Raw genomic sequence first — 25,655 nt, 5'->3', positions numbered from 1 at the left:
GGGAGCCGGAGGTTACAGTGAGGCAAGATTGTGCCACTGCACTCCAGCCTGGTGACAAAGTGAGACTCCGTCTCAAAAAAAAAAAAGTGACATGATCACACATCTGATTTTAAAATAGTTCTGTGACTTCATTGTGGAGACTGAATTGGTGAGCACGAATGTGAATTCAGGGAGACCAACTGATAGACTTGTGTATTAATTTTGTGAGACAGCTGAGGAGACCTGAACTAGGAAGAGCAGTAGATAGGTTAAGGGAGTGTGGGGAGGGAGAAAAATGCCCTTGGTTTCTGGCTTGATTTATGGAGTAAGTGGTGGTTCCATTCACTGTAATAGCAGATTGTTGAGAACCAGTAGGTTTGGGGGAGAAGATGTGTTTAGTTTTAGATTTGCTGAATTTAAAGGACCTGTACCTAGTTTGTGGGATTTATTGTGGACTTTCACTTCTTGTGGAAACCAGGAGAAATATCTGTTAGACATAGAAATTTTGAAATTATCAGTAGTATATGGACAGTTACTAAAGCTATAAGAGTAGATGAATCTTACACAAATGTAAACTAAAAATAGGTTAAAGATTTAAATGTAAGACCTGAAACTGTAAAACTACTAGAAGAAAACTTGGGAAAAGTTCTATGACATTGGATCTGGGTAATGATTTTGTGGATATGAACCCAAAAGCACAGACAACAGAAGCAAACATGGACAAATGGGATTACATCAAACAAAAAAGTATGGATATCCAAGGAAACAATCAATAGAGAGAAGAGAGAACGCACAGAATTAGAGAAAATACTTGCAAACCATATATCTAATAAGAGGTTAATATCTGGAATATATAAGAAACTCAGATAAATCAATAGTAAGAAAACAAATAACCTGATTAAAAATTGGGCAAAGGACCAGGTGCAGTGGCACATGCCTATAATCCCAGCACTTTGAGAGGCCAAGGTGGGAGGATAGTTTGAGTCCAGGAGTTCAAGACCAGCCCAGGCAACATGGTGAAACCCTGTGTCTTTAAAAAATAAAAATAAAAAATGGGCAAAGGAGGCTGGGTGCAGTGGCTCACAGCTGTAATCCCAGCATTTTGGGAGGCTGAGGCAGGCAAATCACTTGAGATGAGGAGTTTGAGACCAGCCTGGATAACCTGGTGAAACCCCATCTCCACTAAAAATACAAAAAGTAGCCAGGCGTGGTGGCGTGTCCCTGTAATCCCAGCTACATAGGAGGCTGAGGCAGGAGAATTGCTTGAACCCAGGAGGCAGAGGTTGCAGTGAGCCAAGATCATGCCAGTGCACTCTAGCCTGGGTGACAGAGCAAGACTCCGTCTAAAAAAGAAAAAGAAAGGAAAAAAAAATCAACCTAAGTGTCCATTAAGGATGAATGCATAAAGAAAATGCGGTATGTATACACGATGGAGCACTATTCAGCCGTAAAAATAGAAGGAAATCCTGTCATTTGTGATGATGTGGATGAACCTGGAGGACGTTATGGTAAGTGAAATAAGTCACGCACAGGACAAATACCGCGTGATCTCAATTACATACAGAATCTATAAAAGTGCAACTCATAGAAGTAGAGCGTAGAATGGTAGTTACCACGGGCTAGAGTGGAGGTGGTTGGGGAGATATTGGTCAAGAGATACGAAAATTCAGTCAGAAAGAAGGAGTAAGTTCAAGAGATCTGTTATACAAAATGGTAGCTAGTTAATAACAATGATTGTATTCTTGAAAATTGCTGAGAGTAGAATTTTAAGTGTTCTCACCCCAAAAAAATAAGTATGTGAGGTAATGTTAATTAGCTTGATTTAGCTAATTTTACAATGTATACATATTTCAAAACAACGTGTACATAATATATACAATTTTAATTTATCAATTAAAATTAACAAAATGTTAAAAAGTAATTCAGGCCGGGTGTGGTGGCTCACACCTACAATCCTAGTGCTTTGGAAGGCTGAGGCGGGAAGATCGCTTCAGCCCAGCACTCATGATCCGCCTGGGCCACATAACCAGACCCTGTCTCTACGAAAAAAAGTTTAATTAGCCAGTAGTCCTAATACTGTAGGCTGTAGGACTACAGGCACGCGCTTGTAGTCCTAGCTACTCAGGAGGTTGAGGTGGTAGGATTGTCTCAGGTGGTGGGCTCCTTGCTTGAGCCCAGGAGTTTGAGGCTGCAGTGAGCTTCAATTGTGCCTTTGCACTCTAGTCTGGGCAATGGAGCAAGACCCTATCTCTTTAAAAAATAATTTCTTAAAAAGAGTTGATCAGATTGAGATGGAGCAGCCAGTAGGTGGGGAGAAGCCCAAGAGTGTTGTCCCTATTACCAAGTGACAAAAGTGGCTCCTGCACCCCCCAAAAAAGAGAGTACGTGAGATTGACCAGGAAACTTGAGTTTCCCGGTCAATATATATCAATATATGAGGAGAGGAAAGCCTAAGACAAGGACCCTATGTTTTAGAAACAGACAGAGAAAGAGTAGCTGCCAGGTAGATAGGAGGAGATTGGGAACATTTTAGGTCCGAGAAACCAGGAATGGAGGAACAGTTGGCATTGTTTTTACGCTAAGAAACCAAGTAAATATGGGCGGAGAGATGGCTATTGGATGTAGGAAAAATGTAGATGACTTTTTTCCTATGGCTAGAGAAGTTTAATGCAATGTAGGAGCAAAAGAGAAGGTTAATTATCTTGAGTGACTGGGTCAGAAAGTGAAGACTGTGAGTACAGATAATGTCTTCAAGAGGTTTAGCTGTGAAGGACATGAAAGGGCCGGAACTGGAGTAGGACATAGAGTTAAAGGAAAGTAAAATTTCAATAAGTTATTTTCCTTTCTTTCTTTTCTTTTTTTTTTTTGGGACAGGGTCTCACTCTGTTACACAGGCTGGTCTCAAACTCCTGGCCTCAAGTGATCCTCCTGCCTTGGCCTCGCAAGGTACTAGGTTTACAGGCATGAACCACCACTCCCAGCCTCATTAAGTTCTTTTGGTTTTTCTTACACGAATGTGATTTGCCTTTTTAGTATTATGTCTGTTTTTTTAGCTTCATTTTATTTTGAGGTGGTGGATGGAGCAAGAATTGAAAACATATAACTATATTTGCATTGTGTAATTAATCCTTTGCATGTGGTAAGGAAATAGCTTTACTATCTTAATTAGCTAGATTTTCTTAGTATTATTTTTGAGAGGTTCTGGATAATGAAATCTCATTTTAATGTATTTTGTATTCTGTTTGTTTTTAGATCATTCATCGCGATATAAAACCTGAGAATATTTTAGTATCCCAGTCAGGAATTACTAAGCTCTGTGATTTTGGTTTTGCACGAACACTAGCAGCTCCTGGGGACATTTATACGGACTATGTGGCCACACGCTGGTATAGAGCTCCAGAATTAGTATTAAAAGATACTTCTTATGGAAAGTATGTATATTTTGGGGTCCTGTCAGCCTTCCTTAGGTATCTTTCTTTTTTTTGTTTTTTGAGACAGAGTGTTGCTCTGTCGCCCAGGCTGGAGCGCAGTGGTACAATCTCAGCTGACTGCAACCTCCGCCTCCCAGGTTCAAGCAATTCTCCTATTTCAGCCTCCCGAGTAGCTGGGACTACAGGCGCACACCATCACTCCTTTTGTATTTTTAGTAGAGACGGGGTTTCACAATATTGGTCAGGCTGATTTCGAACTCCTGACCTCAGGTGATCTACCCGCCCTGGCCTCCCAAAGTGCTAGGATTACAGGCGTGAGTCATCGTGCCCAGCCTCCTAGGTATCTCTTTTATCCCTTGGTATATTCTTGTATATCTGTCACCCTAATACTGACACACTCTGCCCTCTGCATCTAGGTTGGGACTAAGAAGAGGGACATCTTTAAAGATAACATAACAGATTCTTTAGGTACCTGCATTGCTGGCTACTGCTACTGCTGCGCTCTCTCAGCTCTCACGGGTTGAATGAACATAGCCCCAGAAGACCTATGCAGACATCCCTCAGAGTGTATCTATATTTGCTTTAAGCTGTGCCATGCCCTCAGCAGAGTTCCCTCTTCTGTTTATCTTTAGCCTCGACATTCTGCAAATATTTGAAATCATTTATCTTACTCTGCCAGTGTTGCAGTAGGAACTGCCGAGTTTCCCATTTCCTGGAAAAATGGTACCCTCTTTGTGAAGACTGGCAAATAATTTTAAATTCTACTGTTTTAGGTGCAAAAATTAACCAGGTGTGGTGGCGTGTGCCTGTAGTCCCAGCTACTTGGGAGGCTGAAACAGGAGAATTGCCTCAAAAGTAGCATGATCTCGGTCTAACATAAAACAGCAGCCTAAAATATAAATAATCAATCTTGAACATAAAGAGATAGAAGTATGTAATTTAATACCTGATTTAATGGAATACATGGAGGAGGATAATTCTCATGTGCTTTTCCTAGAAATTATTATTCTGTTATTATAATAATATGTAATATTAATGAGTACTTACTTTTTGCCAGAAACTGTTCTAAATGCTTTATATACATCAAATAATTTAATCTTTACAACAACCCTGTGATGAAGTTGCTACTATTAGCATTCTCATTTTAAATAGTAGAACACTAAGGCACAGAGGTAAAGTAATTTGCCTGAAATCACATAGCTGCTTAATAGCAGAACTGAACCAGGATTCTAACCCAGGTGGTCTGGATTCACAGTCCATTCCCCTGGGTACCTTTTCAACTGTACCTACCACTGATGCCCTGTACAGACTGTCTCTGTACCTCAGTTACTTCATCTATAAAATGGAAATAATAATAGGACTCACTTCGTAGGTTTGTGGTGAGGATTAAATGATTTGATACATGCTCAATAAATATTATCTACTCTTACTCAAAGTCCTAAAATATTTTTTCTTCATTTCTTTTTTGCCTCTGGGCATAATGTAGCCTGCATAAGATCTCTCTGTCTCGCCGGGCGCGGTGGCTCAAGCCTGTAATCCCAGCACTTTGGGAGGCCGAGACGGGCGGATCACGAGGTCAGGAGATCGAGACCATCCTGGCTAACATGGTGAAACCCCGTCTCTACTAAAAAAAAATACAAAAAAGTAGCCGGGCGAGGTGGCGGGCGCCTGTAGTCCCAGCTACTCGGGAGGCTGAGGCAGGAGAATGGTGTGAACCCAGGAGGCGGAGCTTGCAGTGAGCTGAGATCCGGCCACAGCACTCCAGCCTGGGCGACAGAGCGAGACTCCGTCTCAAAAAAAAAAAAAAAAAAAAAAGATCTCTCTGTCTCATTTTTACCCTCTTTTCATGATGTAGCTTAAATTCCTTTTCTGATATACTCCCTAGCCCCCCAATCCTATTCTACATCTTTTAGTACATTGTCTGTAAATTTTGTGTCAGTTAATATTTAACGTGGGCTAGTTCTTTCTCTAGCTCTTTTTTTTTTTTTTTTTTTTTTTTTTTAACCTCTCACTAAAAGTTAAGTTCCTTGAGGATAGGCATAATCTCTTATATTATACATAACCAAACTTGGTGCCTGGCCCATAGTAAGATTGGATTCTAGGAGAATTCACATTATGTTTGAAACAGATTTGCTTGTGAGTCTGTTTTGATAACTTTTTTATTGTAAAAGAAAACACAGACACAGAATATCTCACATAACAAATGGATAGCTCCACCACCTGATCAAAAAATAGGATTTTGCCCACCACCCTAGAAAACCCTTTGTGTGCCCTACTGCAGTTGTAACATGCTCCTTTCCCCACAAAGCAACCATGATACTGATTTTTATGGCAATCATTTCCTTGCATTTTTAAAAATAATAGAGACAGGTCTCGCTTTGTTGCTCAGGCTTGTCTCGAACTCCTGCCCTCAAGTGGTCCTGTGCCTCAGCCTCCCAAAGTGCTGGGATTACAGGTGTGAGCCACCAGGCCTGGCCATTTCCTTGCATTTTAAAGATAGTTTTATCACCCAAATGTGCATCCATTTAGTTTAATCTAGGCTTTTTTGAGATATGATTCATATATCATACAAGTTACCCATTTAAAATGTACAATTAAGTGGTTTACAGTATATTCACAGAGTTGTACAACCATAACCATAGTAATTTTGGAACATATTTATCACCCCAAAACGAAACCCTGTACCCATTTAAACTCTCCATTTCCTCCCAACCGTTCCAGGCCTAGATAAACTCCTATCTGCTTTCATTCTCTATGGATTTGCCTATTCTGGACATTTCGTATAAGTAGAATTATGTAATATATGGACCTTTGGGACTAGCTTTTTTCACTTAACATAGCATGTATTAGTACTTCATTTCTTTTTTTTTTTTTTAAAACAGAGATGGGGTTTTGCCATTTGGTTTCGAACTCCTGACCTCAAGTGATCTGCTCACCTCGGCCTCCCAAAATGCTGGGATTACAGGCCTGAGCCACTGTGCCCAGCCAGCACTTTGTTTCTTTTTTTTTTTTTTCTTTTTTTAGAGAAGGAGTCTGGCTCCGTCGCCCAGGCTGGAGTGCAGTGGCGCGATCTTGGCTCACTGCAACCTCTGCCTCCCGGGTTCACACCATTCTCCTGCCTCAGCCTCCCAAGTAGCTGGGACTACAGGCGCCCGCCACCACGCCTGGTTAACTTTTTGTATTTTTAGTGGAGACGGGGTTTCACCATGTTAGCCAGGATGGTCTTCATCTCCTGACCTTGTGACCTGCCCGCCTTGGCCTCCCAAAGTGCTGGGATTACAGGCGTGAGCCACCACGCCCAGCCCACTTTATTTCTTTTTATGGCTGAATAATATTCCACTGAATGGTTAGAGCTCTTTTTATTTACCCATTCATCAGTTAATGGACATTTGGGTTGTTTTTACTTTTTAGCTATTATGGGTAATGCTGCTATGAGCGTTTGTGTACTTGTTTTTGTATGGACATATGTTTTCTTTTTTTTTTTTTATTATACTTTAAGTTCCAGGGTACATGTGCACAATGTGCAGGTTTGTTACATATGCATACTTGTGCCATGTTGGTGTGCTGCACCCATCAACTTGTCAACACCCATCAACTCGTCATTTAAATCAGGTATAACTCCCAATGCCATCCCTCCCCCATCCCCCATCCCCATAATAGGCCCTGGTGTGTGATGTTCCCCTTCCAGAGTCCAAGTGATCTCATTGTTCAATTCCCACCTATGAGTAAGAACATGCAGTGTTTGGTTTTCTGTTCTTGCGATAATTTGCTGAGAATGATGGTTTCCAGCTGCATCCATGTCCCTACAAAGGACACAAACTCATCCTTTTTTATGGCTGCATAGTATTCCATGGTGTATATGTGCCACATTTTCTTAATCCAGTCTGTCACTGATGGACATTTGGGTTGATTCCAAGTCTTTGCTATTGTGAATAGTGCCGCAATAAACATATGTGTGCGTGTGTCTTTATAGCAGCATGATTTATAATCCTTTGGGTATATACCCAGTAATGGGGTGGCTGGGTCATGTTTTCATTTCTTTTGGGTATATACTTAGGAGTTAGAATTGTGGGTCATATGGTAACTATGTTTAGTCTTTGAAGAACTGCCAGATTGTTTTCCATAGTGTTTGTACCATTTTACATTCTCACTAGCTGAGTGTGAGGGTTTCAGTGTCTCCATGTCTTTGCTAGCACTTACTATTATGTTCTTTTGTTTAATAGCCATCCTAGCCTTTTTTTTTTTTTTTAAGTAAACTTTATTTTGGGATAATTTTAGATTTACAGAAAAGTTGCAAAGATAGTATAGTTTCCACATAGTCCTCACCCAGTTTCTGTTTACCCTAATATCATATTTCATTACTATGGAGGTTTATCATCTCTTTTTAATTTATTACTTGAATACTTTTATAAATGGACATTTCCCCTTATTTGGTTACCTAATGGTATAGTTCACATAGAGAAACTGGGTAAATGCTTGATTTATTTATCAATTTTAAAGATGAATTGGCTCCAAAAGGTGACCTCCAAAGGCAACTAATTAATTTTTTTAGAAATACCATTATGAACTCATGGACTTAAACGTATTTAATGGGTTTCAATGCACTGCAATTATTGGGGCAAAAAGATAATACCTTTTCCCGACTGGGCACAGTGGTTCACGCCTGTAATCCCAGAACTTTTGGGAGGCCGAGGTGGGCAGATCACCTGAGGTCAGGAGTTCAAGACCAGCCTGCCCAACATGGAGAAACCCCATCTCTACATAAAATACAAAACTAGCCGGGCGTGGTGGTGCATGCCTGTAATCCTACCTACTTGAGAGACTGAGGCAGGAAAATTGCTTGAACCCAGGAGGCAGAGGTTGCGGTGAGCCGAGATTGCACCACTGCACTCCAGCCTAGGCAACAAGAGTGAAACTCTGTCTCAAAAAAAAAAAAAAAAAAAGATAATACTTTTTCCCTACCTGTAACAAGAGTCACAGCCAATACCCTTATAACAAAAGATGGGTTAGCAAGAGAAAAATATGACAAATTTAACAAAGCTCTATGTGACATGGAAGCCTTCATAAATGAAAACCCAAAGACCCAGGGAGAACACAGTCTGATTTTATGCTAAGTTTGCTGAAAGGAGTGAATACTTGTAGAGAAACATGATTGAGCAAAAGGAGTATGATTTAATGGTAATAAACCCAGCAAGGCCTGTTTGTTCAGATTCTTCTTGGCCTCTCCGTTTTGCATTCCTTCCTTCCAGGTTTGGGCAGGACTTCTCTGGAATGAGGGTCTTATGACTTACTTTCAAGGGAGGTGGATCAGAGAGTGACCATTCTATGTTTTATGGCTTGCTTTGGGGAAGAGAAATTCTAGTTGCTCAGGAGGTGGGCAGGTGGAAGAGGAATCCTGGTTTCTTTTTTTTTTTTTTTTTGAGACGGAGTCTTGCTCTGTCACCCAGGCTGGAGTGCAGTGGCTGGATCTCAGCTCACTGCAAGCTCCGCCTCCCAGATTTACGCCATTCTCCTGCCTCAGCCTCCCGAGTAGCTGGGACTACAGGCGCCGCCACCTCGCCCAGCTAGTTTTTTGTATTGTTTAGTAGAGACGGGGTTTCACCGTGTTAGCCAGGATGGTCTCGATCTCCTGACCTTGTGATCCGCCCGTCTCGGCCTCCCAAAGTTCTGGGAGTACAGGCTTGAGCCACCGCACCTGGCCAGGAATCCTGGTTTCTATGATACACCTTCGGGGAGAATGGAGGGCAGGAGAAGGTCAGAGAGATTTTGTTTCTGAGGCCTTTCTAATCTCCTTCAGTTCAAAGTATGTATCATGCCAAAGCACCATACTTTCGGGTATCATAGTCTAAGCCTGGACACAATTATTATTATTATTGAAGTTCAAAATCAATGGGTATCCCCTGTGACCTGCATGTATACATCCAAATGGCCTGAAGTAACTGAAGAATCACAAAAGAAGTGAAATTGGCCTGTTCCTGCCTTAACTGAGGACATTACCTTGTGAAATTCCTTTTCCTGACTCATCCTGGCTCAAAAGCTCCCCCACTGAGCACCTTGTGTCCCCTGCCCCTGCCTGCCAGAGAACTACCCCCTTTGACTGTAATTTTCCACTACCTACCCAAATACTGTAAAATGGCCCCACCCCTATTACCCTTCGTTGACTCTCTTTTTGGACTCAGCCCGCCTGCACCCCAGGTGAAATTAACAGCCTTGTTGCTCACACAAAGCCTGTTTGGTGATCTCTTCACATGGACATGAGTGAAGGGTGCCTTTTCAAGGTGACTTTCCAAGTCCTTTTAACAGGACCTAGTATGTAGTCTCTGATACTTCCCTTGTGACCTGACTGACAAGATAGCAGTCCAGGCTCATTTTTTACATGTTTTTGCCCCAGACCTGGTATCAGCCATATTATATCTTTTTTAAAAACTGCATTATTGAGATATGTTTATATAATATGATTCATCTATTTGAAGTAAATTTCAGTGGTTTTTAGTGTATTCACAGACATGTACAACCATCACCACAGTCAATTTTCATCACCTCAGTAAAAACCCCATACCCTTTATTTATGACACCCCTACACCTCTGAACTCCCTCCCTAACCCTAAGCAATTACTACTGTCTTCTCTATCTTTATATATTTTTATTTTTGTTTTTTGAGACAGTCTCTCTTTGTTACCCAGTCTGGAGTGCAGTGGTGCGATCTCGGCTCACTGCAACATCCACCTCCCGGGTTCAAGCAATTCTCCTGCCTCAGCCTCCTGAGTAGCTGGGACTACAGGCGCATGCCACCACACCCAGCTAAGTTTTTTTTTGTATTTTTGTAGAGATGGGGTTTCACCATGTTGGTCAGGCTGGTCTCGAACTCCTGACCTCATGATCGACCTGCACCGGCCTCCCAAATTGCTGAGATTACAGATGCAAGCCACTGCGCCCGGCCTATGGCTGGCTAATTTTTAACTTTTTCTTTTGTAGAGACAGGGTCTCGCTGTGTTGACTAGGCTGATTTTGAATTCCTGGGCTTAAGTGATCCTCCCGCCTCAGCCTCCCAACATGTTAGGGTGATAGGTGTGAGCCACCATGCTGAAGCCTGACTTTTTTATTCTAGCTACTCTAATGGGTGTGAAGTGGTATCTCATTGTGGGTTTGCTTTACATTTCCCTAATGTCTAATGAGGTTGAATGTCTTTTTTTTGTGTGCTTATTGGCCATCTGTATATTGTCCTTGGAGAAATGTCTGTTCAGATCCTTTGCCTATTTTTAAAATGAGTTTTCTTTTTATTATTGAGTTGTAAGAATTTTCTACATATCCCAGATACAAATTCCTTATCAGATATGTGATGTGCAAATATGTTCTTCCATGTTATGAGTTGTGTCTTCACTTTCTTGATTATGTCTTTTTTTTTTTTTTTTTTTTTTGAGATGGAGTCTCACTCTGTTGCCCAGGCTGGAGTGCAGTGGCATGATCTCAGCTCACTGCAAGCTCCATCTCCCAGATTCATGCCATTCTCCTGCCTCAGCCTCCCGAGTAGCTGGGACTACAGGCACCCACCACCACACCCGGCTATTTTCTTTTTTTTTTGTATTTTTAATAGAGACGGGGTTTCACCGTGTTAGCCAGGATGGTCTCGATCTCCTGACCTCGTGATCTGCCAGCCTCGGCCTCCCAAAGTGCTGGGATTACAGGCGTGAGCCACTGCACCCGGCCAATTATGTCTTTTGATTTTCAAATGTTTTCAATTTTGAGAAGTCCAATTTATCTGTTTCTTTTATTGCCTATGCTTTTGGTATCATATTTCAAAATTGTTTGCCAAATGCAGGATTATGAAGATTTACAGTTACATTTTCTTCTAAGAGTTACGACTTTAGCTCTTACATTTAAGTCTGATCCATTCGAGTTAATTTTTGTATATGCTATAAGGTAAGAGTCCAAGTTCATTCTTTTACATGTGGCTATCCAGTTGTTGTCCCAGCACCATTTGTTGAAAATATTGTTCTTTCCCTATTATGGTGTTGGGCCCTTTTTGGAATTCAGTTGACCATAGTTGTAAGTGTAACTGTTCAAGGGGTTCACCTTGCCTGCTGCCTAGACAGAGCTGATTCATCAAGACGGGAATTGCAGTAGAGATAGAATACCTTATGCAGAGCCGGCTGTGCAGGAGACTGGAGTTTTATTATTACTCAAATCAGTCTCCTTGGGCATTCAGGGAGCAGAGTTTTTAAGGACAACTTGGTGGGTAGGGGGAGGCCAGTAAGCTGGGAGTTCTGATTGGTCAGGTTTAAAATCACAGGGAGTCAAAGCTGTCTTCTTGCACTGAGTCAGTTCCTGGGTCCGGGATGGCCATGAGATCAGATGAGCCAGTTTAGCAGTGTGGGTGGTGCCAGCTGATCCATCAAATGCAGGGTTTGCAAAATATCTCAAGCACTGATCTTAGGAGCAGTTTATGGAGGGTCAGAATCTTGTAGCTTCCAGCTGCATGACTCCTAAACCATGATATCTGATCTTGTGGCTAATGTTAGTCCTACAAAGGCAATCTGGTCCCCAGGCAAGAAGGAAGTCTGCTTTGGGAAAGGGTTATTACTGTCTTTGTCTTAAACTACAAACTATAAACGAAGTTTCTCCCGAAGTTAGTCCAGCCTACACCCAGGAATGAACAAGGACAGCTTGGAGGTTAGAAGCAAGATGGAGTCAGTTAAGTTAGATCTCCTTCACTGTCTCAGTCATAATTTTGCAAAGGTGGTTTTGTAAGGGCTTATTTCTAGAATCTCAGTTCTGTTCCTTTGATCTGTAAGGCTGTCCTTTTTCCAGCAACGCACTTTCTTTCCTTTTTTTCTTTTCTTTTCTTTTTTTTTTTGACAAGATCTCACTCTGTTGCCCAGGGTGGAGCACAGTGGCATGGTCTCGGCTCACAGCGACCTTCACCTTCCAGGCTCAAGCAATCCTCCCACCTCAGCCTCCTGAGTAGTTGGGACTACAGGGGTGCACCACCAAACCTGGCTAATTTTTAAATTTTTTGTTGACACAGGATTTCACCATGTTGCCTCAGCTGGTCTTGAATGGCTGGGCTCAAGCAATCTGCCTGCCTCGGACTCCCAAAGTGTTGGGATTATGGGCACGAGCCACCACACCCAGCTGACACACTGTCTTAATAACTATTGCTTTGTAGTAAGTTTGAAATCAGGAAGTGTGAATCTTTCTACTTTACTTACTTTTCCAAGATTGTTTTGGCTATTCTAGGTCCCTTCCAATTCCATATGAATTTTAAGATCAGCTTCTCAATTTTTGCAAAAAAGACATCTGATATTCTGATATGGATTACATTGTATCTGTGGATTAGTTTGGAGATATTGCTGTCTTAAAAATATTAACTGTTATTCTAATCTGTGAGTTTAGAGTGTTTTGCCATTTATTTAGATCTTCCATAATTTTTTCAACAATGTTTTGTAGTTTTCAAAGCATACATTTTGCACTTGTTTTGTAAAATTTATTCTTAAGTATCTTATTCTTTTTGATGCTATCATGAATGGAGTTTTCTTAACTTCATTTCAAATTGTTCATTGCACGGGCATAAAAATACAACTTATTTTTGTATACTGAGTTCATATTGAAGTGGTGTCATTGTCTGGGGTAAATACCCGGGGTTCATCATCTCGTGCCAAGGAGATAAAGGACATAGACATGCATGAAGAGTGAGTTTAGGAGCAGAGGTTTAATAGGCAAAAGAAAGAGAAAGGAGAACAGCTCTCTCCCTGGTGAGAAAGAGGGGCCTCCTAAAGGAAAATCTGGCCTGTGGCAGACTGCATGAGATTTTATAGGCAGACTTGAGGAGGTGATGTCTGATTTATGTAGAACTCACAGATTGGTTTGACCAGGTGTGACAGTTACATAAGCAAGGGGAAGGCTGGTTGCCCCACTCTAATCTTATTATGCAAATTGAATCTCTGCCTGACTGGGGCCATATTGTCTTCTCCTTACTGTACATGTGGTTTGGCAAAGAGAAGGGAAGATGGAACCACCATTTTGAACATGCCTAGTCCCAGGTAGCCTTTTCCTGTTGGCGCAACTGCTGGCATTCACCTTTGCAAGCTTCCAGCTTGTGTGTCTGTGTCTGCAGCACAATTTTACAGGCTGCTTTTTGTTAGAAAAGAAAATGATTTGGGGCTGCTTTTCATTAAAAGGAAAACCTTACTGAGGATCCCGTACCCTCACTGCCTGCCTAAATAATTTGTTCTTAACTCATATCATTATCATACAACCTTGCTGAACTTGTTTATTTGTTCTCATAGTTGTTTAGTGGATTCCTTAGGATTTTCTGCATAGAAGATCATGTCATCTGTGAATAGATATAGTTGTACTTTTTTGCTGGTCTGGATGCCTTTTATTTCTTTTTCCTGTCTAATTATGCTGACTAGAATCTCCAGTACAATGTTGAATAGAAGTGGCAAGAGCAGACATCCTTGTCTTGTTCCTAATCTTATGGGGAAATCATTCAGTCTAAGTATAGTATTAGATATGGATTTTTCATAGATGTCTTTTATTAGGTTGAGGAAGTTTCCTTTTATTCTTAGTTTGTTGAGTGTTTTTATCATGAAGGGGTGTTGGATTTTATCAAATGTTTTTTCTTTGTCTATTGAAATGATCAAAATGAGAATTTTTTTTGGTTTTTATTCTATTGATGTATTATGTTACATTTATTGGTTTTTGGATATTGAACCAACCTTGTGTTCCTGGAATAAATCCCAATTGGTCACAGTGCATAATTCTTTTTATATGATGCTGGATTCAGTTTGCTAGTATTTTGTTGAGAATTTTGTGTTCACATTCATAAAAGATATTTCTAGTTTTCTTTTCTACTGGTTTGGGTATCAGGGAAATACTGGTTTTAAAAAATGAGATAGGATGTGTTCCTTCTGTTTTTTGAAAGAGTTTGTGAAGACTTGGTATTAATTCTTTAAATGATAGAATTCAGTAGTGACATCATCTAGGCCTGGGCTTTTCTTTGTGGGTAGTTTTTTCAAAAAATCATGAATTTAGTCTTTTCACTTGTTAAAAGTTTATTGAGGCCAGGCGCAGTGGCTCAAGCCTGTAATCCCAGCACTTTGGGAGGCCTAGACGGGTGGATCACGAGGTCAGGAGATCGAGACCATCCTGGCTAACACAGTGAAACCCCGTCTCTACTAAAAAATACAAAATAGCCGGGCGAGGTGGTGGGCGTCTGTAGTCCCAGTTACTCGGGAGGCTGAGGCAGGAGAATGGCATAAACCCGGGAGGCAGAGCTTGCAGTGAGCTGAGATCCGGCCAGTGCACTCCAGCCTGGGCGACAGAGCGAGACTCTGTCTCAAAAAACAAACAAAAAAAAAGTTTATTGAGATTGTCTATTTTTTCTTGAGCCAGTTTCAGTAGTTTGTGCTTTTCTGGGAAACTATTCATTTAATCTAAGTTATCTAATCTGTTGGCAAACAATTATTTATTCCTTTATAATCGTTTTAATTTCTGTAAAGTCAGTAGTAATGTCACCTCTTTCATTTCTGATTCTAATAATTTGAGTTTTCTCTCTTTTGTTCTTGGTCATTCTAACTGTTTTTCAATTTTGTTGATTTATGAAAAAATAGCTTTTGGTTTCATTGATTTTCTCTTTCTCTTTTTTTTTTTTTTTTTTTTTTTGAGACGGAGTCTCGCGCTGTGTCACCCAGGCTGGAGTGCAGTGGCGCGATCTCGGCTCACTGCAAGCTCCGCCTCCCAGGTTCACGCCATTCTCCTGCCTCAGCCTCCGAGTAGCTGGGACTACAGGCGCCCGCCACCTCGCCCGGCTAGTTTTTTGTATTTTTAGTAGAGACGGGGTTTCACCATGTTAGCCAGGATGGTCTCGATCTCCTGACCTCGTGATCCACCCGCCTCGGCCTCCCAAAGTGCTGGGATTACAGGCTTGAGCCACCGCGCCCGGCCTGATTTTCTCTTTCTCTAATGAACTTTTACTTTTTAAATATTTCCTTCTTTTTACTTGCGTGGTTTAGTTTGCCCTTCTTTTTCCAGTGTCTTAAGGTGGAAGGTTAGGTTACTGATTTGATATCTTTCTTCATATAGACATTACAGCTATACATTTCCCTCTCTGCTTTACTGCATCCCACAAATGCTGGTATATTGTGTCTTCATTTTCATGAGTCTCAGAGGATTTCCTTTTTTTTTTTTTTAAACAGGATCTTGCTCTGTTGCTCAGGCTGGAGTGCAGTGGTATGATCTTGAATCACTGCAGCCTTGACTTCCCCAGCTTAAGTGATCCTCCCACCTCAGCCTCCCGAGTAGCACACACACAGGTGTGTGCCCTCATGCTTGGCTAATTTTGTTCATTTTTTTGCAGAGACAAGGTCTTACTACATTACCCAGGCTGTTCTCAAACTCCTATACTCAAGTGATCCTCCTACCTCTGCCTCCCATAGTGTTGAGATTAAAGGCATGAGCTACCACGTCCAGGCTCAAAGTATTTTTTGATTTCTCTTTTGATTTCACCTTGTACCCATTGGTTATTTCGTCGAATGTAGTTTAATTTCCATATATTTGTAAATTTCCAAAATTTTTCCTGCAATTAATATCTAATTTTATTCCATTGTAACAAGAGAATATACTTTGTGTAATTTCTGCCCTTTTAAATTTACTGAGGTTTACCTCAGTATTTATGGTCCAGCACATGGGCTATCCTGGAGAATGTTCCATGTGACTTGAGAACAATATACATAAATGTATATTCTATTGTTGTTCTGTGAAGTGTTCTACAGAGAGTTATGTCTAGTTTGTTTATCATGTTGTTCATATTTTCTCTTCTTGATTTTCTAATTGGTTTAGACATGCTTATCATTATTATAGTTTTCTGATAGATTTCCCCCTTTATCATTATGAAATTTACCTCTTCATCTCTAGTAACATTTTTTTGTTAAAAGTCTATTTTATCTTATATTAGGGCAGCCTTTTTAGTTTTCTTGTGGTTGTTGTTTACATATCTTTTTCACAACCTTTACTTATAATGTTTGTATATTGAATATAAAGTATATCTTGCCTAAACAATATATAGTTAGATCATGAGGTTTTTTTTCCCCCCTCCAGGCTGACAGTCTCTGCCTTTTGCTGGATTGATTAATCTGTTAACGTTTAATGCCATTATTATTTTCATTTATTTATTTTTTTGAGACAGTCTCACTCTGTCACCCAGGCTGGAGTGCAGTGGCACAATCTTAGCTCACTACAACTTCTGCCTCCCAGGTTCAAGCAGTTCTCCCTTCCTCAGCCCCCTGAGTAGCTGGGATTACAGGCATCCACCACCATGCCTGGTTAATTTTTGTATTTTTAGTAGAGATGGTGTTTCACCATGTTGGCCAGGTTGGTCTCAAATTCCTGACCTCAAGTGATCCACCCACCTAGGCCTACCAAATCTCTGGGATTACAGGTGCGAGCCACCGTGCCCAACCACATTTAATGTCATTATTGACATAGTTGTAATTACATCTGCCATTTTAGTCTTTTGTGTTTGTCTCATGTTGTTTTCTTGTTCCTCCTTTGCTGCATTATTTTGCATTAAATGGTTGTTTTCTAATTATTTTAATTTCTTTAATAATTTTTTTTTACTATCTTTGTGTGTGTGTGTGTGTGTGTGTGTTTTGAGATGGAGTCTAGCTGTGTCACCCAGGCTAGAGTGCAGTGGGGCATTCTTGGCTCACTGAAACCTCTGCCTCCTGGGTTCAAGCGATTCTCCTGCCTCAGCCTCCTGAGTAGCTGAGATTTCAGGTGTGTGCCACCAAGTCTGGCTAATTTTTGTATTTTTTTTTTTTTTTTTTAGCCAAGATGGGGTTTCAGCATATTGGCCAGGCTGGTCTCGAACTCTTGGCCTCAAGTGATTCTCCTGCCTCAGCCTCCCAAAGTGCTGGGGTTACAGATGTGAGCCACTGCACCTGGCCTTTACTATATTTTTGAGGATTTTTTTTTTCTTTTTACTGGTTGCTCTAAGGTTTACACCTTATCAGAATCAACTGGTAAGTTCCTATTTATATTGGTTTAATTCCAGTGATACAGATATAGGAAAGTTATTCTTATGTCGTTCTATTCCCTTTTCCATCTTTGTGTGGTATATTTGTTGTACATATTACATCTAATAATGTTATGAACCGTTATTACTTTTTCTTTATAGTCATTTCTCTCAAACTCAATACAGTTTTGCTTCGTCTCACTTCCTTTTTGATGTCATTGGCAAATATGTTACACGTATTACATTTGTAATGTTATAGGGCCGACAATGTATTGCATGCATGTTATTTTTTCCCTAGGTAGAGGTAGCTCTAATGGCTTGCATATTATTTGGTACGAAGTGCCTTCAAAAAGTTCATGGAAATACATATTATGAAAAAACTATGCATGGCTTTAACTTTTTTTTGCACCAAAATAAACTCACACTAACTTGTTATAACATGTCTGGATAGGATCTAGTTTGAGGCGTTAAGAAGGATAATACATCAGTTGGAAAAGAGCCTCTATCAAAACAATATGAATTCTGCTAAAATTGAAGTAAGAACAAGCATTAAATTTATGATGAAGCTTGAGTGGCAGAATGGTGAAAGCATTGATGCTTTATGAAAAGTTCTCTTTTTTCCAATTTTTAATATTTTATAATTTTAATATAGAAACAAGGTCTTGCAGTGTTGGCAAAGCTAGTCTCAAACTCCTGGGCTCAAGCAATCCTCCTGCATCAGCCTCCCAAAGTGCTGGGATTACAGGCTTGGCTTTATGGAAAGTTTTTGGAGACAATACCCCAAAGAAACCAGCAGCTTATAAATGGATAACTTGTTTTAAGAAAGGAGGAAATGGCGAGAAAACACTAAGATGACTAAATAGGAGTAGCTCCGGTCTACAGCTCCCAACAAGATAGATGCAGAAGACAGGTGATTTCTACATTTCCAACTGAGGTACCTGGTTCATCTCACTGGGACTGGTTGGACAGTGGGTGCAGCCCACTGAGGGCGAGCCAAAGCAGGGAGGGGCATTGCCTCACCCAGGAAGCGCAAGGGGTCGGGGGATTTCCCTTTCCTAGCTAAGGGAAGCCATGAGTGACTGTACCTGGAGGAACAGTACACTCCTACCCAAATACTGTGCTTTCCACATGGTCTTTGCAACTGGCAGACCAGGAGATTCCCTCCTGGGCCTAGCTTGGCAGGTCCCATGGCCATGGAGCCTTGCTTGCTGCTAGTACAACCGTCTGAGATCGACCTGGGACACTGGAGCTTGGTAGGGGGAGGGGCGTCCACCATTTCTGAGGCTTGAGTAGAAGGTTCTGTGCTCACAGTGTAAACAAAGCGCAGGGAAATTCGAACTGGGCAGAGTGCATCACTGCTCACCAAGGCCTACTGCCTCTCTAGATTCCACCCCCAGGGGCAGGGCATATCTGAACAAAAGGCAGCAGACAGCTTCTGCAGACTTAAACATCCCTGTCTGACAGCTCTGAAAAGAGCAGTGGTTCTCCCAGCATAGCATTTGAGCTCCAGTAACGGACAGACTGCCTCCTCAAGTGGGTCCCTGACCCCCGTGTAGCCTGACTGGGTGTCACCTCCCAGTAGGGGCCGACAGACACTTCATACAGGCAGGTGCCCCTCTGGGACGAAGCTTCCAGAGGAAGGATCAGGCAGCAATATTTGCTGTTCTGCAGCCTCCACTGGTGATACCCAGGCAAATAGGGTCTGGAGTGGACCTCCAGCAAACTCCAACAGACCTGCAGCTGAGGGGCCTGTCTGTTAGAAGGAAAACTAACAAACAGAAAGGAAAAGCATCAACATCAACAAAAATGACATCCACACCAAAACCCCGTCCATAGGTCACCAACATCAAAGACCAAAGGTAGATAAAACCACAAAGATGGGGAGAAACCAGAGCAGAAAGGCTGAAAATTCCAAAAACCAGAATGCCTCTTCTCCTCCAAAGGAACACAACTCCTCGCCAGCAAGGGAACAAAACTATACGGAGAATGAGTTTGACAAGTTGACAGAAGTAGGCTTCAGAAGGGCAGTAATAACAAACTTCTCTGAGCTAAAGGAGCATGATCTAACCCATCACAAGGAAGCTAAAAACCTTGAAAAAAGGTTAGACGAATGGCTAACTAGAATAACCAGTATAGAGAAGAGCTTAAATGACCTGATGGAGCTGAAAACCACAGTACGCGAACTTCATGAAGCATACACAAGCTTCAGTAGCTGATTTGATCAAGTGGAAGAAAGGATATCAGTGATTGAAGATCAAATTAATGAAATAAAGTGAGGAGACAAGATTAGAGAAAAAAGAGTGAAAAGAAATGAACAAAGCCTCCAAGAAATATGGGACTATGTGAAAAGACCAAATCTACGTTTGATTGGTGTACCTGAAAGTGACAGGGAGAATGGAACCAAGTTAGAAAACACTCTTCAGGATATTATCCAGGAGAACTTCCCCAATCTAGCAAGGCAGGCCAACATTCAAATTTGGAAATACAGAGAACACCACAAAGATACTCCTTGCGAAGAGCAACCCCAAGACACATAATTGTCAGATTCACCAATGTTGAAATGAAGGAAAAAATGTTAAGGGCAGCCAGAGAGAAAGGTCGGGTTACCCACAAAGGGAAGCCTATCAGACTAACAGTGCATCTCTCGGCAGAAACCCTACAAGCCAGAAGAGAGTGGTGGCCAATATTCAACATTCTTAGAGAAAAGAATTTTCAACTCAGAATTTCGTATCAAGCCAAACTAAGCTTCGTAAGTGAAGGAGAAATAAAATCCTTTACAGACAAACAAATGCTGAGAGATTTTGTCACCACCAGGCCTGCCTTACAAGAGCTCCTGAAGGAAGCACTAAACATGTAAAGGAACAACCGGTACTAGCCACTGCAAAAACATGCCAAATTGTAAAGACCATCAATGCTGTGAAGAAACTGCATCAATTAACAGGTGAAATAACCAGCTAGCATCATAATGACAGGATCAAATTCACATATAACATTAACCTTAAATGTAAATAGGCTAAATGCCCCCAATTAAAAAGCACAGACTGGCAAATTGGGTAAAAAGTCAAGACCCATCACTGTGCTGTATTCAGGGGACCCATCTCACGTGCAAAGACAAATATAGGCTCAAAATAACAGGATGGAGGAAGATCTACCAAGCAAATGGAAAGCAAAAAAAAAGTAGGGGTTGAAATCCTGGTCTCTGATAAAACAGACTTTAAACTAACAAGGATCAAAAGAGACAAAGAAGGCCATTCCATAATAGTAAAGGGATCAATTCAACAAGAAGAGCTAACTATCCTAAATATATATGCACCCAATACAAGACCACCCAGATTCTTAAAGCAAGTTCTTAGAGACCTGCAAAGAGACTTAGACTCACACACAATAATAATAGGAGACTTTAACACCCCACTGTCAATATCAGACAGACCAACAAGACAGAAAATTAACAAGGATATCCAGGACTTGAACTCAGCTCTGGACTAAGCAGACCTAATAGACATCTACAGAACTCTTCACCCCAAATCAACAGAATATACATTCTTCTCAGCACCACATCACATTTATTCTAAACTTGACCACATAATTGGAAGTAAAACACTCCTCAGCAAATGTAAAAGAACAGAAATCATAACAAACTGTCTCTCAGACCACAGTGTAATCAAATTAGAACTCAGGATTAAGAAACTCACTGAAAACTGCACAACTATATGGAAACTGAACAACCTGCTCCCGAATGACTACTGGGTAAATAACGAAATGAAGGCAGAAATAAAGATGTTTTTTGAAAACAATGAGAACAAAGGCACAACACCCCAGAATCTCTGGTACACAGCAGAAGCAGTGTATAGAGGGAAATTTATAGCACTGAGTGCCCACAAGAGAAAACAGGAAAGATCTAAAATCGACACCCTAACATCACAGTTAAAAGAACTAGAGAAACAAGAGCAAACAAGTTCAAAAGCTAGCAGAAGGCAAGAAATAACTAAGATCAGAGCAGAACTGAAGGAGACAGAGACACAAAAAGCTCTTCAAAAAAATCAGTGAATCCAGGAGCTGGTTTTTTGAAAAGCTGAACAAAATAGATAAACTGCTAGCAAGATTAATAAAGAAGAAAAGAGAGAAGAATCAAATAGATGCAATAAAAAGTGATAAAGAAGATATCACCACCAATCCCACAGAAATACAAACTACCATCAGAGAATACTACAAACACCTCTAAGCAAATAAACTAGAAAATGTAGAAGAAATGGATAAATTCCTGGACACATACACTCACCCAAGACTAAACCAGGAAGAAATTGAATCTCTGAATAGACCAATAACAGGTTCTGAAATTGAGGCAATAATTAATAGCCTACCAGCCAAAAAAGTCCAGGACCAGATGGATTCACAGCCAGATTCTACCAGAGGTAGGAAGAGGAGCTAGTATCACTCCTTCTGAAACTATTCCAATCAATAGAAAAAGAGGGAATCCTCCCTAACTCATTTTATGAGGCCAGCATCATCATGATATGAAAGCCTGGCAGAGACACAACAAAACAGAATTTTAGGCCAGTATCAATGATGAACATTGATGCAAAAATCCCCAATAAAATACTGGCAAACTGAATCCAGCAGCACGTCAAAAAGCTTATCCACCACAATCAACTCTGCTTCATCCCTGGGAGGCAAGGCTGGTTCAACATACGCAAATCAATAAATATATCCATCACATAAACAGAACTAACGACAAAAACCACGATTATCTCAGTAGATGCAGAAAAGGTCTTCGACAAAATTCAACAGCCTTTCATGCTAAAAACTCTCAATAAACTAGGTATTGATGGAATGTATCTCAAAATAATAAGAGCTATTGATGACAAACCCACAGCCAATATCATACTGAATGGGCAAAAACTGGAAGCATTCCTTTTGAAAACCGGTGCAAGACAAGGATGTACTCTCTCACAACTCCTGTTCAACACAGTATTGGAAGTTCTGGCCAGGGCAATCAGGCAGGAGAAAGAAATAAAGGGTATTCAATTAGGAAAAGAGGGAGTCAAATTGTCTTTATTTGCAAATGACATGATTGTATATTTAGAAAACCCCATCATCTCAGCCCAGGATCTCCTTAAGCTAATAAGCAACTTCAGCAAAGACTCAGGATACAAAATCAATATGCAAAAATCACAAGCATTTCTATACACCAAGAACAGACAAACAGAGCCAAATCATGAGTGAACTCCCATTCACAATTACTACAAGCAGAATAAAATACCTAGGAATCCAACTTACAAGGGATATGGGCCGGGCGCGGTGGCTCAAGCCTGTAATCCCAGCACTTTGGGAGGCCGAGACGGGCGGATCACGAGGTCAGGAGATTGAGACCATCCTGGCGAACATGGTGAAACCCCGTCTCTACTAAAAAATACAAAAAAACTAGCCGGGCGAGGTGGCGGGCGCCTGTAGTCCCAGCTACTCGGGAGGCTGAGGCAGGAGAATCGCATAAACCCGGGAGGCGGAGCTTGCAGTGAGCTGAGATTCGGCCACTGCACTCCAGCCTGGGCGACAGAGCCAGACTCCGTCTCAAAAAAAAAAAAAAAAAAAAAAAAAAAAAAAAACCCAAAAAAAAAACAACAAGAGATATGAAGGACCTCTTCAAAGAGAACTATAAACCACTGCTCAAGGAAATAAGAGAGGACACAAACAAATGGAAGAACATTCCATGCTTATGGATAGGAAGAATCAATATCGTGAAAATGCCATACTGGCCAAGGTAATTTATAGATTCAGTGCCATCCCCAAAAAACTACCACTGGCTTTCTTCACAGAATTGGAAAAAAACTACTTTAAAAGTTCATATGGAACCAAAAAAGAGCCCACATAGCCAAGACAATTCTAAGCCAAAAGAACAAAGCTGGAGGCATCACACTACCTGACTTCAAACTATACTACAAGGCTACAGTAACCAAAACAGCATGGTACTGGTACCAAAACAGAGATGTAGACCAATAGAACAGAACAGAGGCCTAAGAAATAACACCACACATCTACAACCATCTGATCTTTGACAAACCTGATAAAAACAAGCAATGGGGAAAGGATTCCCTATTTAATAAATGGTGCTGGGAAAACTGGCTAGCCATATGTAGAAAGCTGAAACTGGATCCCTTCCTTTCACCTTACACAAAAATTAACTCAAGATAGATTAAAGACTTAAATGTAAGACCTAAAACCATAAAAACCCCAAAAGAAAATGTAGTCAATATCATTCAGGACATAGTCATGGGCAAAGACTTAATGACTAAAACACCAAAAGCAATAGCAACAAAAGCCAAAATAGACAAATGGGATCTAATTAAACTAAAGAGCTTCTGCACAGCAAAAGAATCTATCATCAGAGTAAAGCAGGCAACCTACAGAATGGGAGAAAATGTTTGCAATCTGTCCATCTGACAAAGGGCTAATATTCAGAATCTACAAAGAACTTAAACAAATTTACAAGAAAAAAACAACCACATCAAAAAGTGGGCAAAGGATATGAACAGACACTTCTCAAAAGAAGACATTTATGCAGCCAACAGACATATTTAAAAATGCTCATCATCACTGGTCATCAGAGAAATGCAAATCAAAACCACAATGAGATACCATCTCATGCCAGTTAGAATGGCGATCATTAAAAAGTCAGGAAACAACAGATGCTGGAGAGGATGTGGAGAAATAGGAACGCTTTGGAACGCTTTTACACTGATAGTGTAAATTAGTTCAACGTTTGTAGAAGACAGTGTGGCAATTCCTCAAGAATTGAGAACTAGAAATACCATTTGACCCAGCAATCCCATTACTGGGTATATACCCAAGGGATTAAATCACGTTACTATAAAGACACATACACAAACATGTTTATTGCGGCACTATTCACAATAGCAAAGACTTGGAACCAACCCAAATGTCCATCAATAATAGACTGGATAAAGAAAATGTGGCATATATACACCATGAAATACTATGCAGTGATAAAAAAAAAGGATGAGTTCATGTCCTTTGCAGGGACATGAATGAAGCTGGAAACCATCATTCTCAGCAAACTATCACAAGGACAGAAAACCAAATACCGCATGTTCTCATAAGTGGGAGTTGAACAATGAGAACACATGGACACAGGGAGGGGAACATCACACACTGGGGCCTGTTGGGGGCTGGGGGAGGGATAGCATTAGGAGAAATGCCTAATGTAAATGATGAGTTGATGGGTACAGCAAACCAGCATGGCACACGTATACCTATGTAACAAACCTGCATGTTGTGCTCATATACCCTAGAACTTAAAGTATAGTAATTAAAAAAATAAATGAAATTAAAAAAAGAAAGAAAGGAGGAAATGATGTTAAAAATGAATCCTGCAGCAGCAGACCACTCACATCAATTTGTGAGGAAAACATTTCTCTTGTTCATGCCATAATTGAAGGGGATTATTGCCCTAATTGAAGGATGATTAATAGTAGAAACAATAGTCAACAGTATAGTCATCTCAGTTGGTTCAGCTTACACAATTATGACAGCAAAATTAAAATTGAGCAAACTTTCCACTTGATGGATGCCAAAACCATTGCACCCAGATCAGCTGCAGACAATAGCAGAACTTTCAATGGAAGTTTTAAACAGGTGGCATCAAGATCCTGAAGCATTTCTTTGAAAAATTGTAACAGATGATGAAACCTGGCTTTACTAATATCATCCTGAAGACAAAGCACTGGCTACCAAGAGGTGGAAGTGGGCTGGTCAAAGCAAGAGACTGGTCAAGACGAAAGGTCATGGCAACATTTTTTTGGGGATGCTCAAGGCATTTTGCTTGTTGACTTTCTGGATGGCCAGAGAATGATAATATCTGCTTCTTGTGAAAGCGTTTTGAGAAAGTTAGCCAAAGCTTTTTTTTTTTTTTCTCTCTTTCAGACAGAGTCTGGCTCTGTCACCAAAACTGGAGTGCAGTTGTGGGAACTTGGCTCACTGCAGCCTCTGTTTCCTGGGCTCAAGCGATCCTCCCACCTCAGCCTCCCAAGTAGCTGGGACTACAGGTATGTGCCACTATGCTCAGCTACATTTTGTATTTTTTGTAGAGATGGGGTTTCACAATGTTGTCCAGGTTGGTCTCGAACTCCTGAGCTCAAGCACTTTGCCTGCCTTGATCTACCAAAGTGCTGGGATTACAGGCATAAGCCACTGCACCTGGCTGAAAGTTAGCCAAA

The 25,655-nt window shown here is 40.9% G+C and overlaps 1 protein-coding gene across 1 annotated transcript in view; it reads left to right on the top strand.

Annotated features, from left to right (window-relative positions):
- Positions 1-25,655, top strand: part of CDKL3 (cyclin dependent kinase like 3) — a 66,843-nt gene that overhangs the window by 8,786 nt on the left and 32,402 nt on the right. Inside the window, 1 exon segment of the mRNA XM_025387828.1 lies at positions 3,232-3,410. Within this exon segment, the coding sequence (XP_025243613.1) occupies positions 3,232-3,410 (179 nt within the window).

Source organism: Theropithecus gelada, chromosome 6, assembly GCF_003255815.1.
Source record: "Theropithecus gelada isolate Dixy chromosome 6, Tgel_1.0, whole genome shotgun sequence".
In the NCBI taxonomy this organism is placed as follows: Eukaryota; Metazoa; Chordata; class Mammalia; order Primates; family Cercopithecidae; genus Theropithecus; species Theropithecus gelada.
This window is presented reverse-complemented; position numbering and strand designations above follow the sequence as displayed.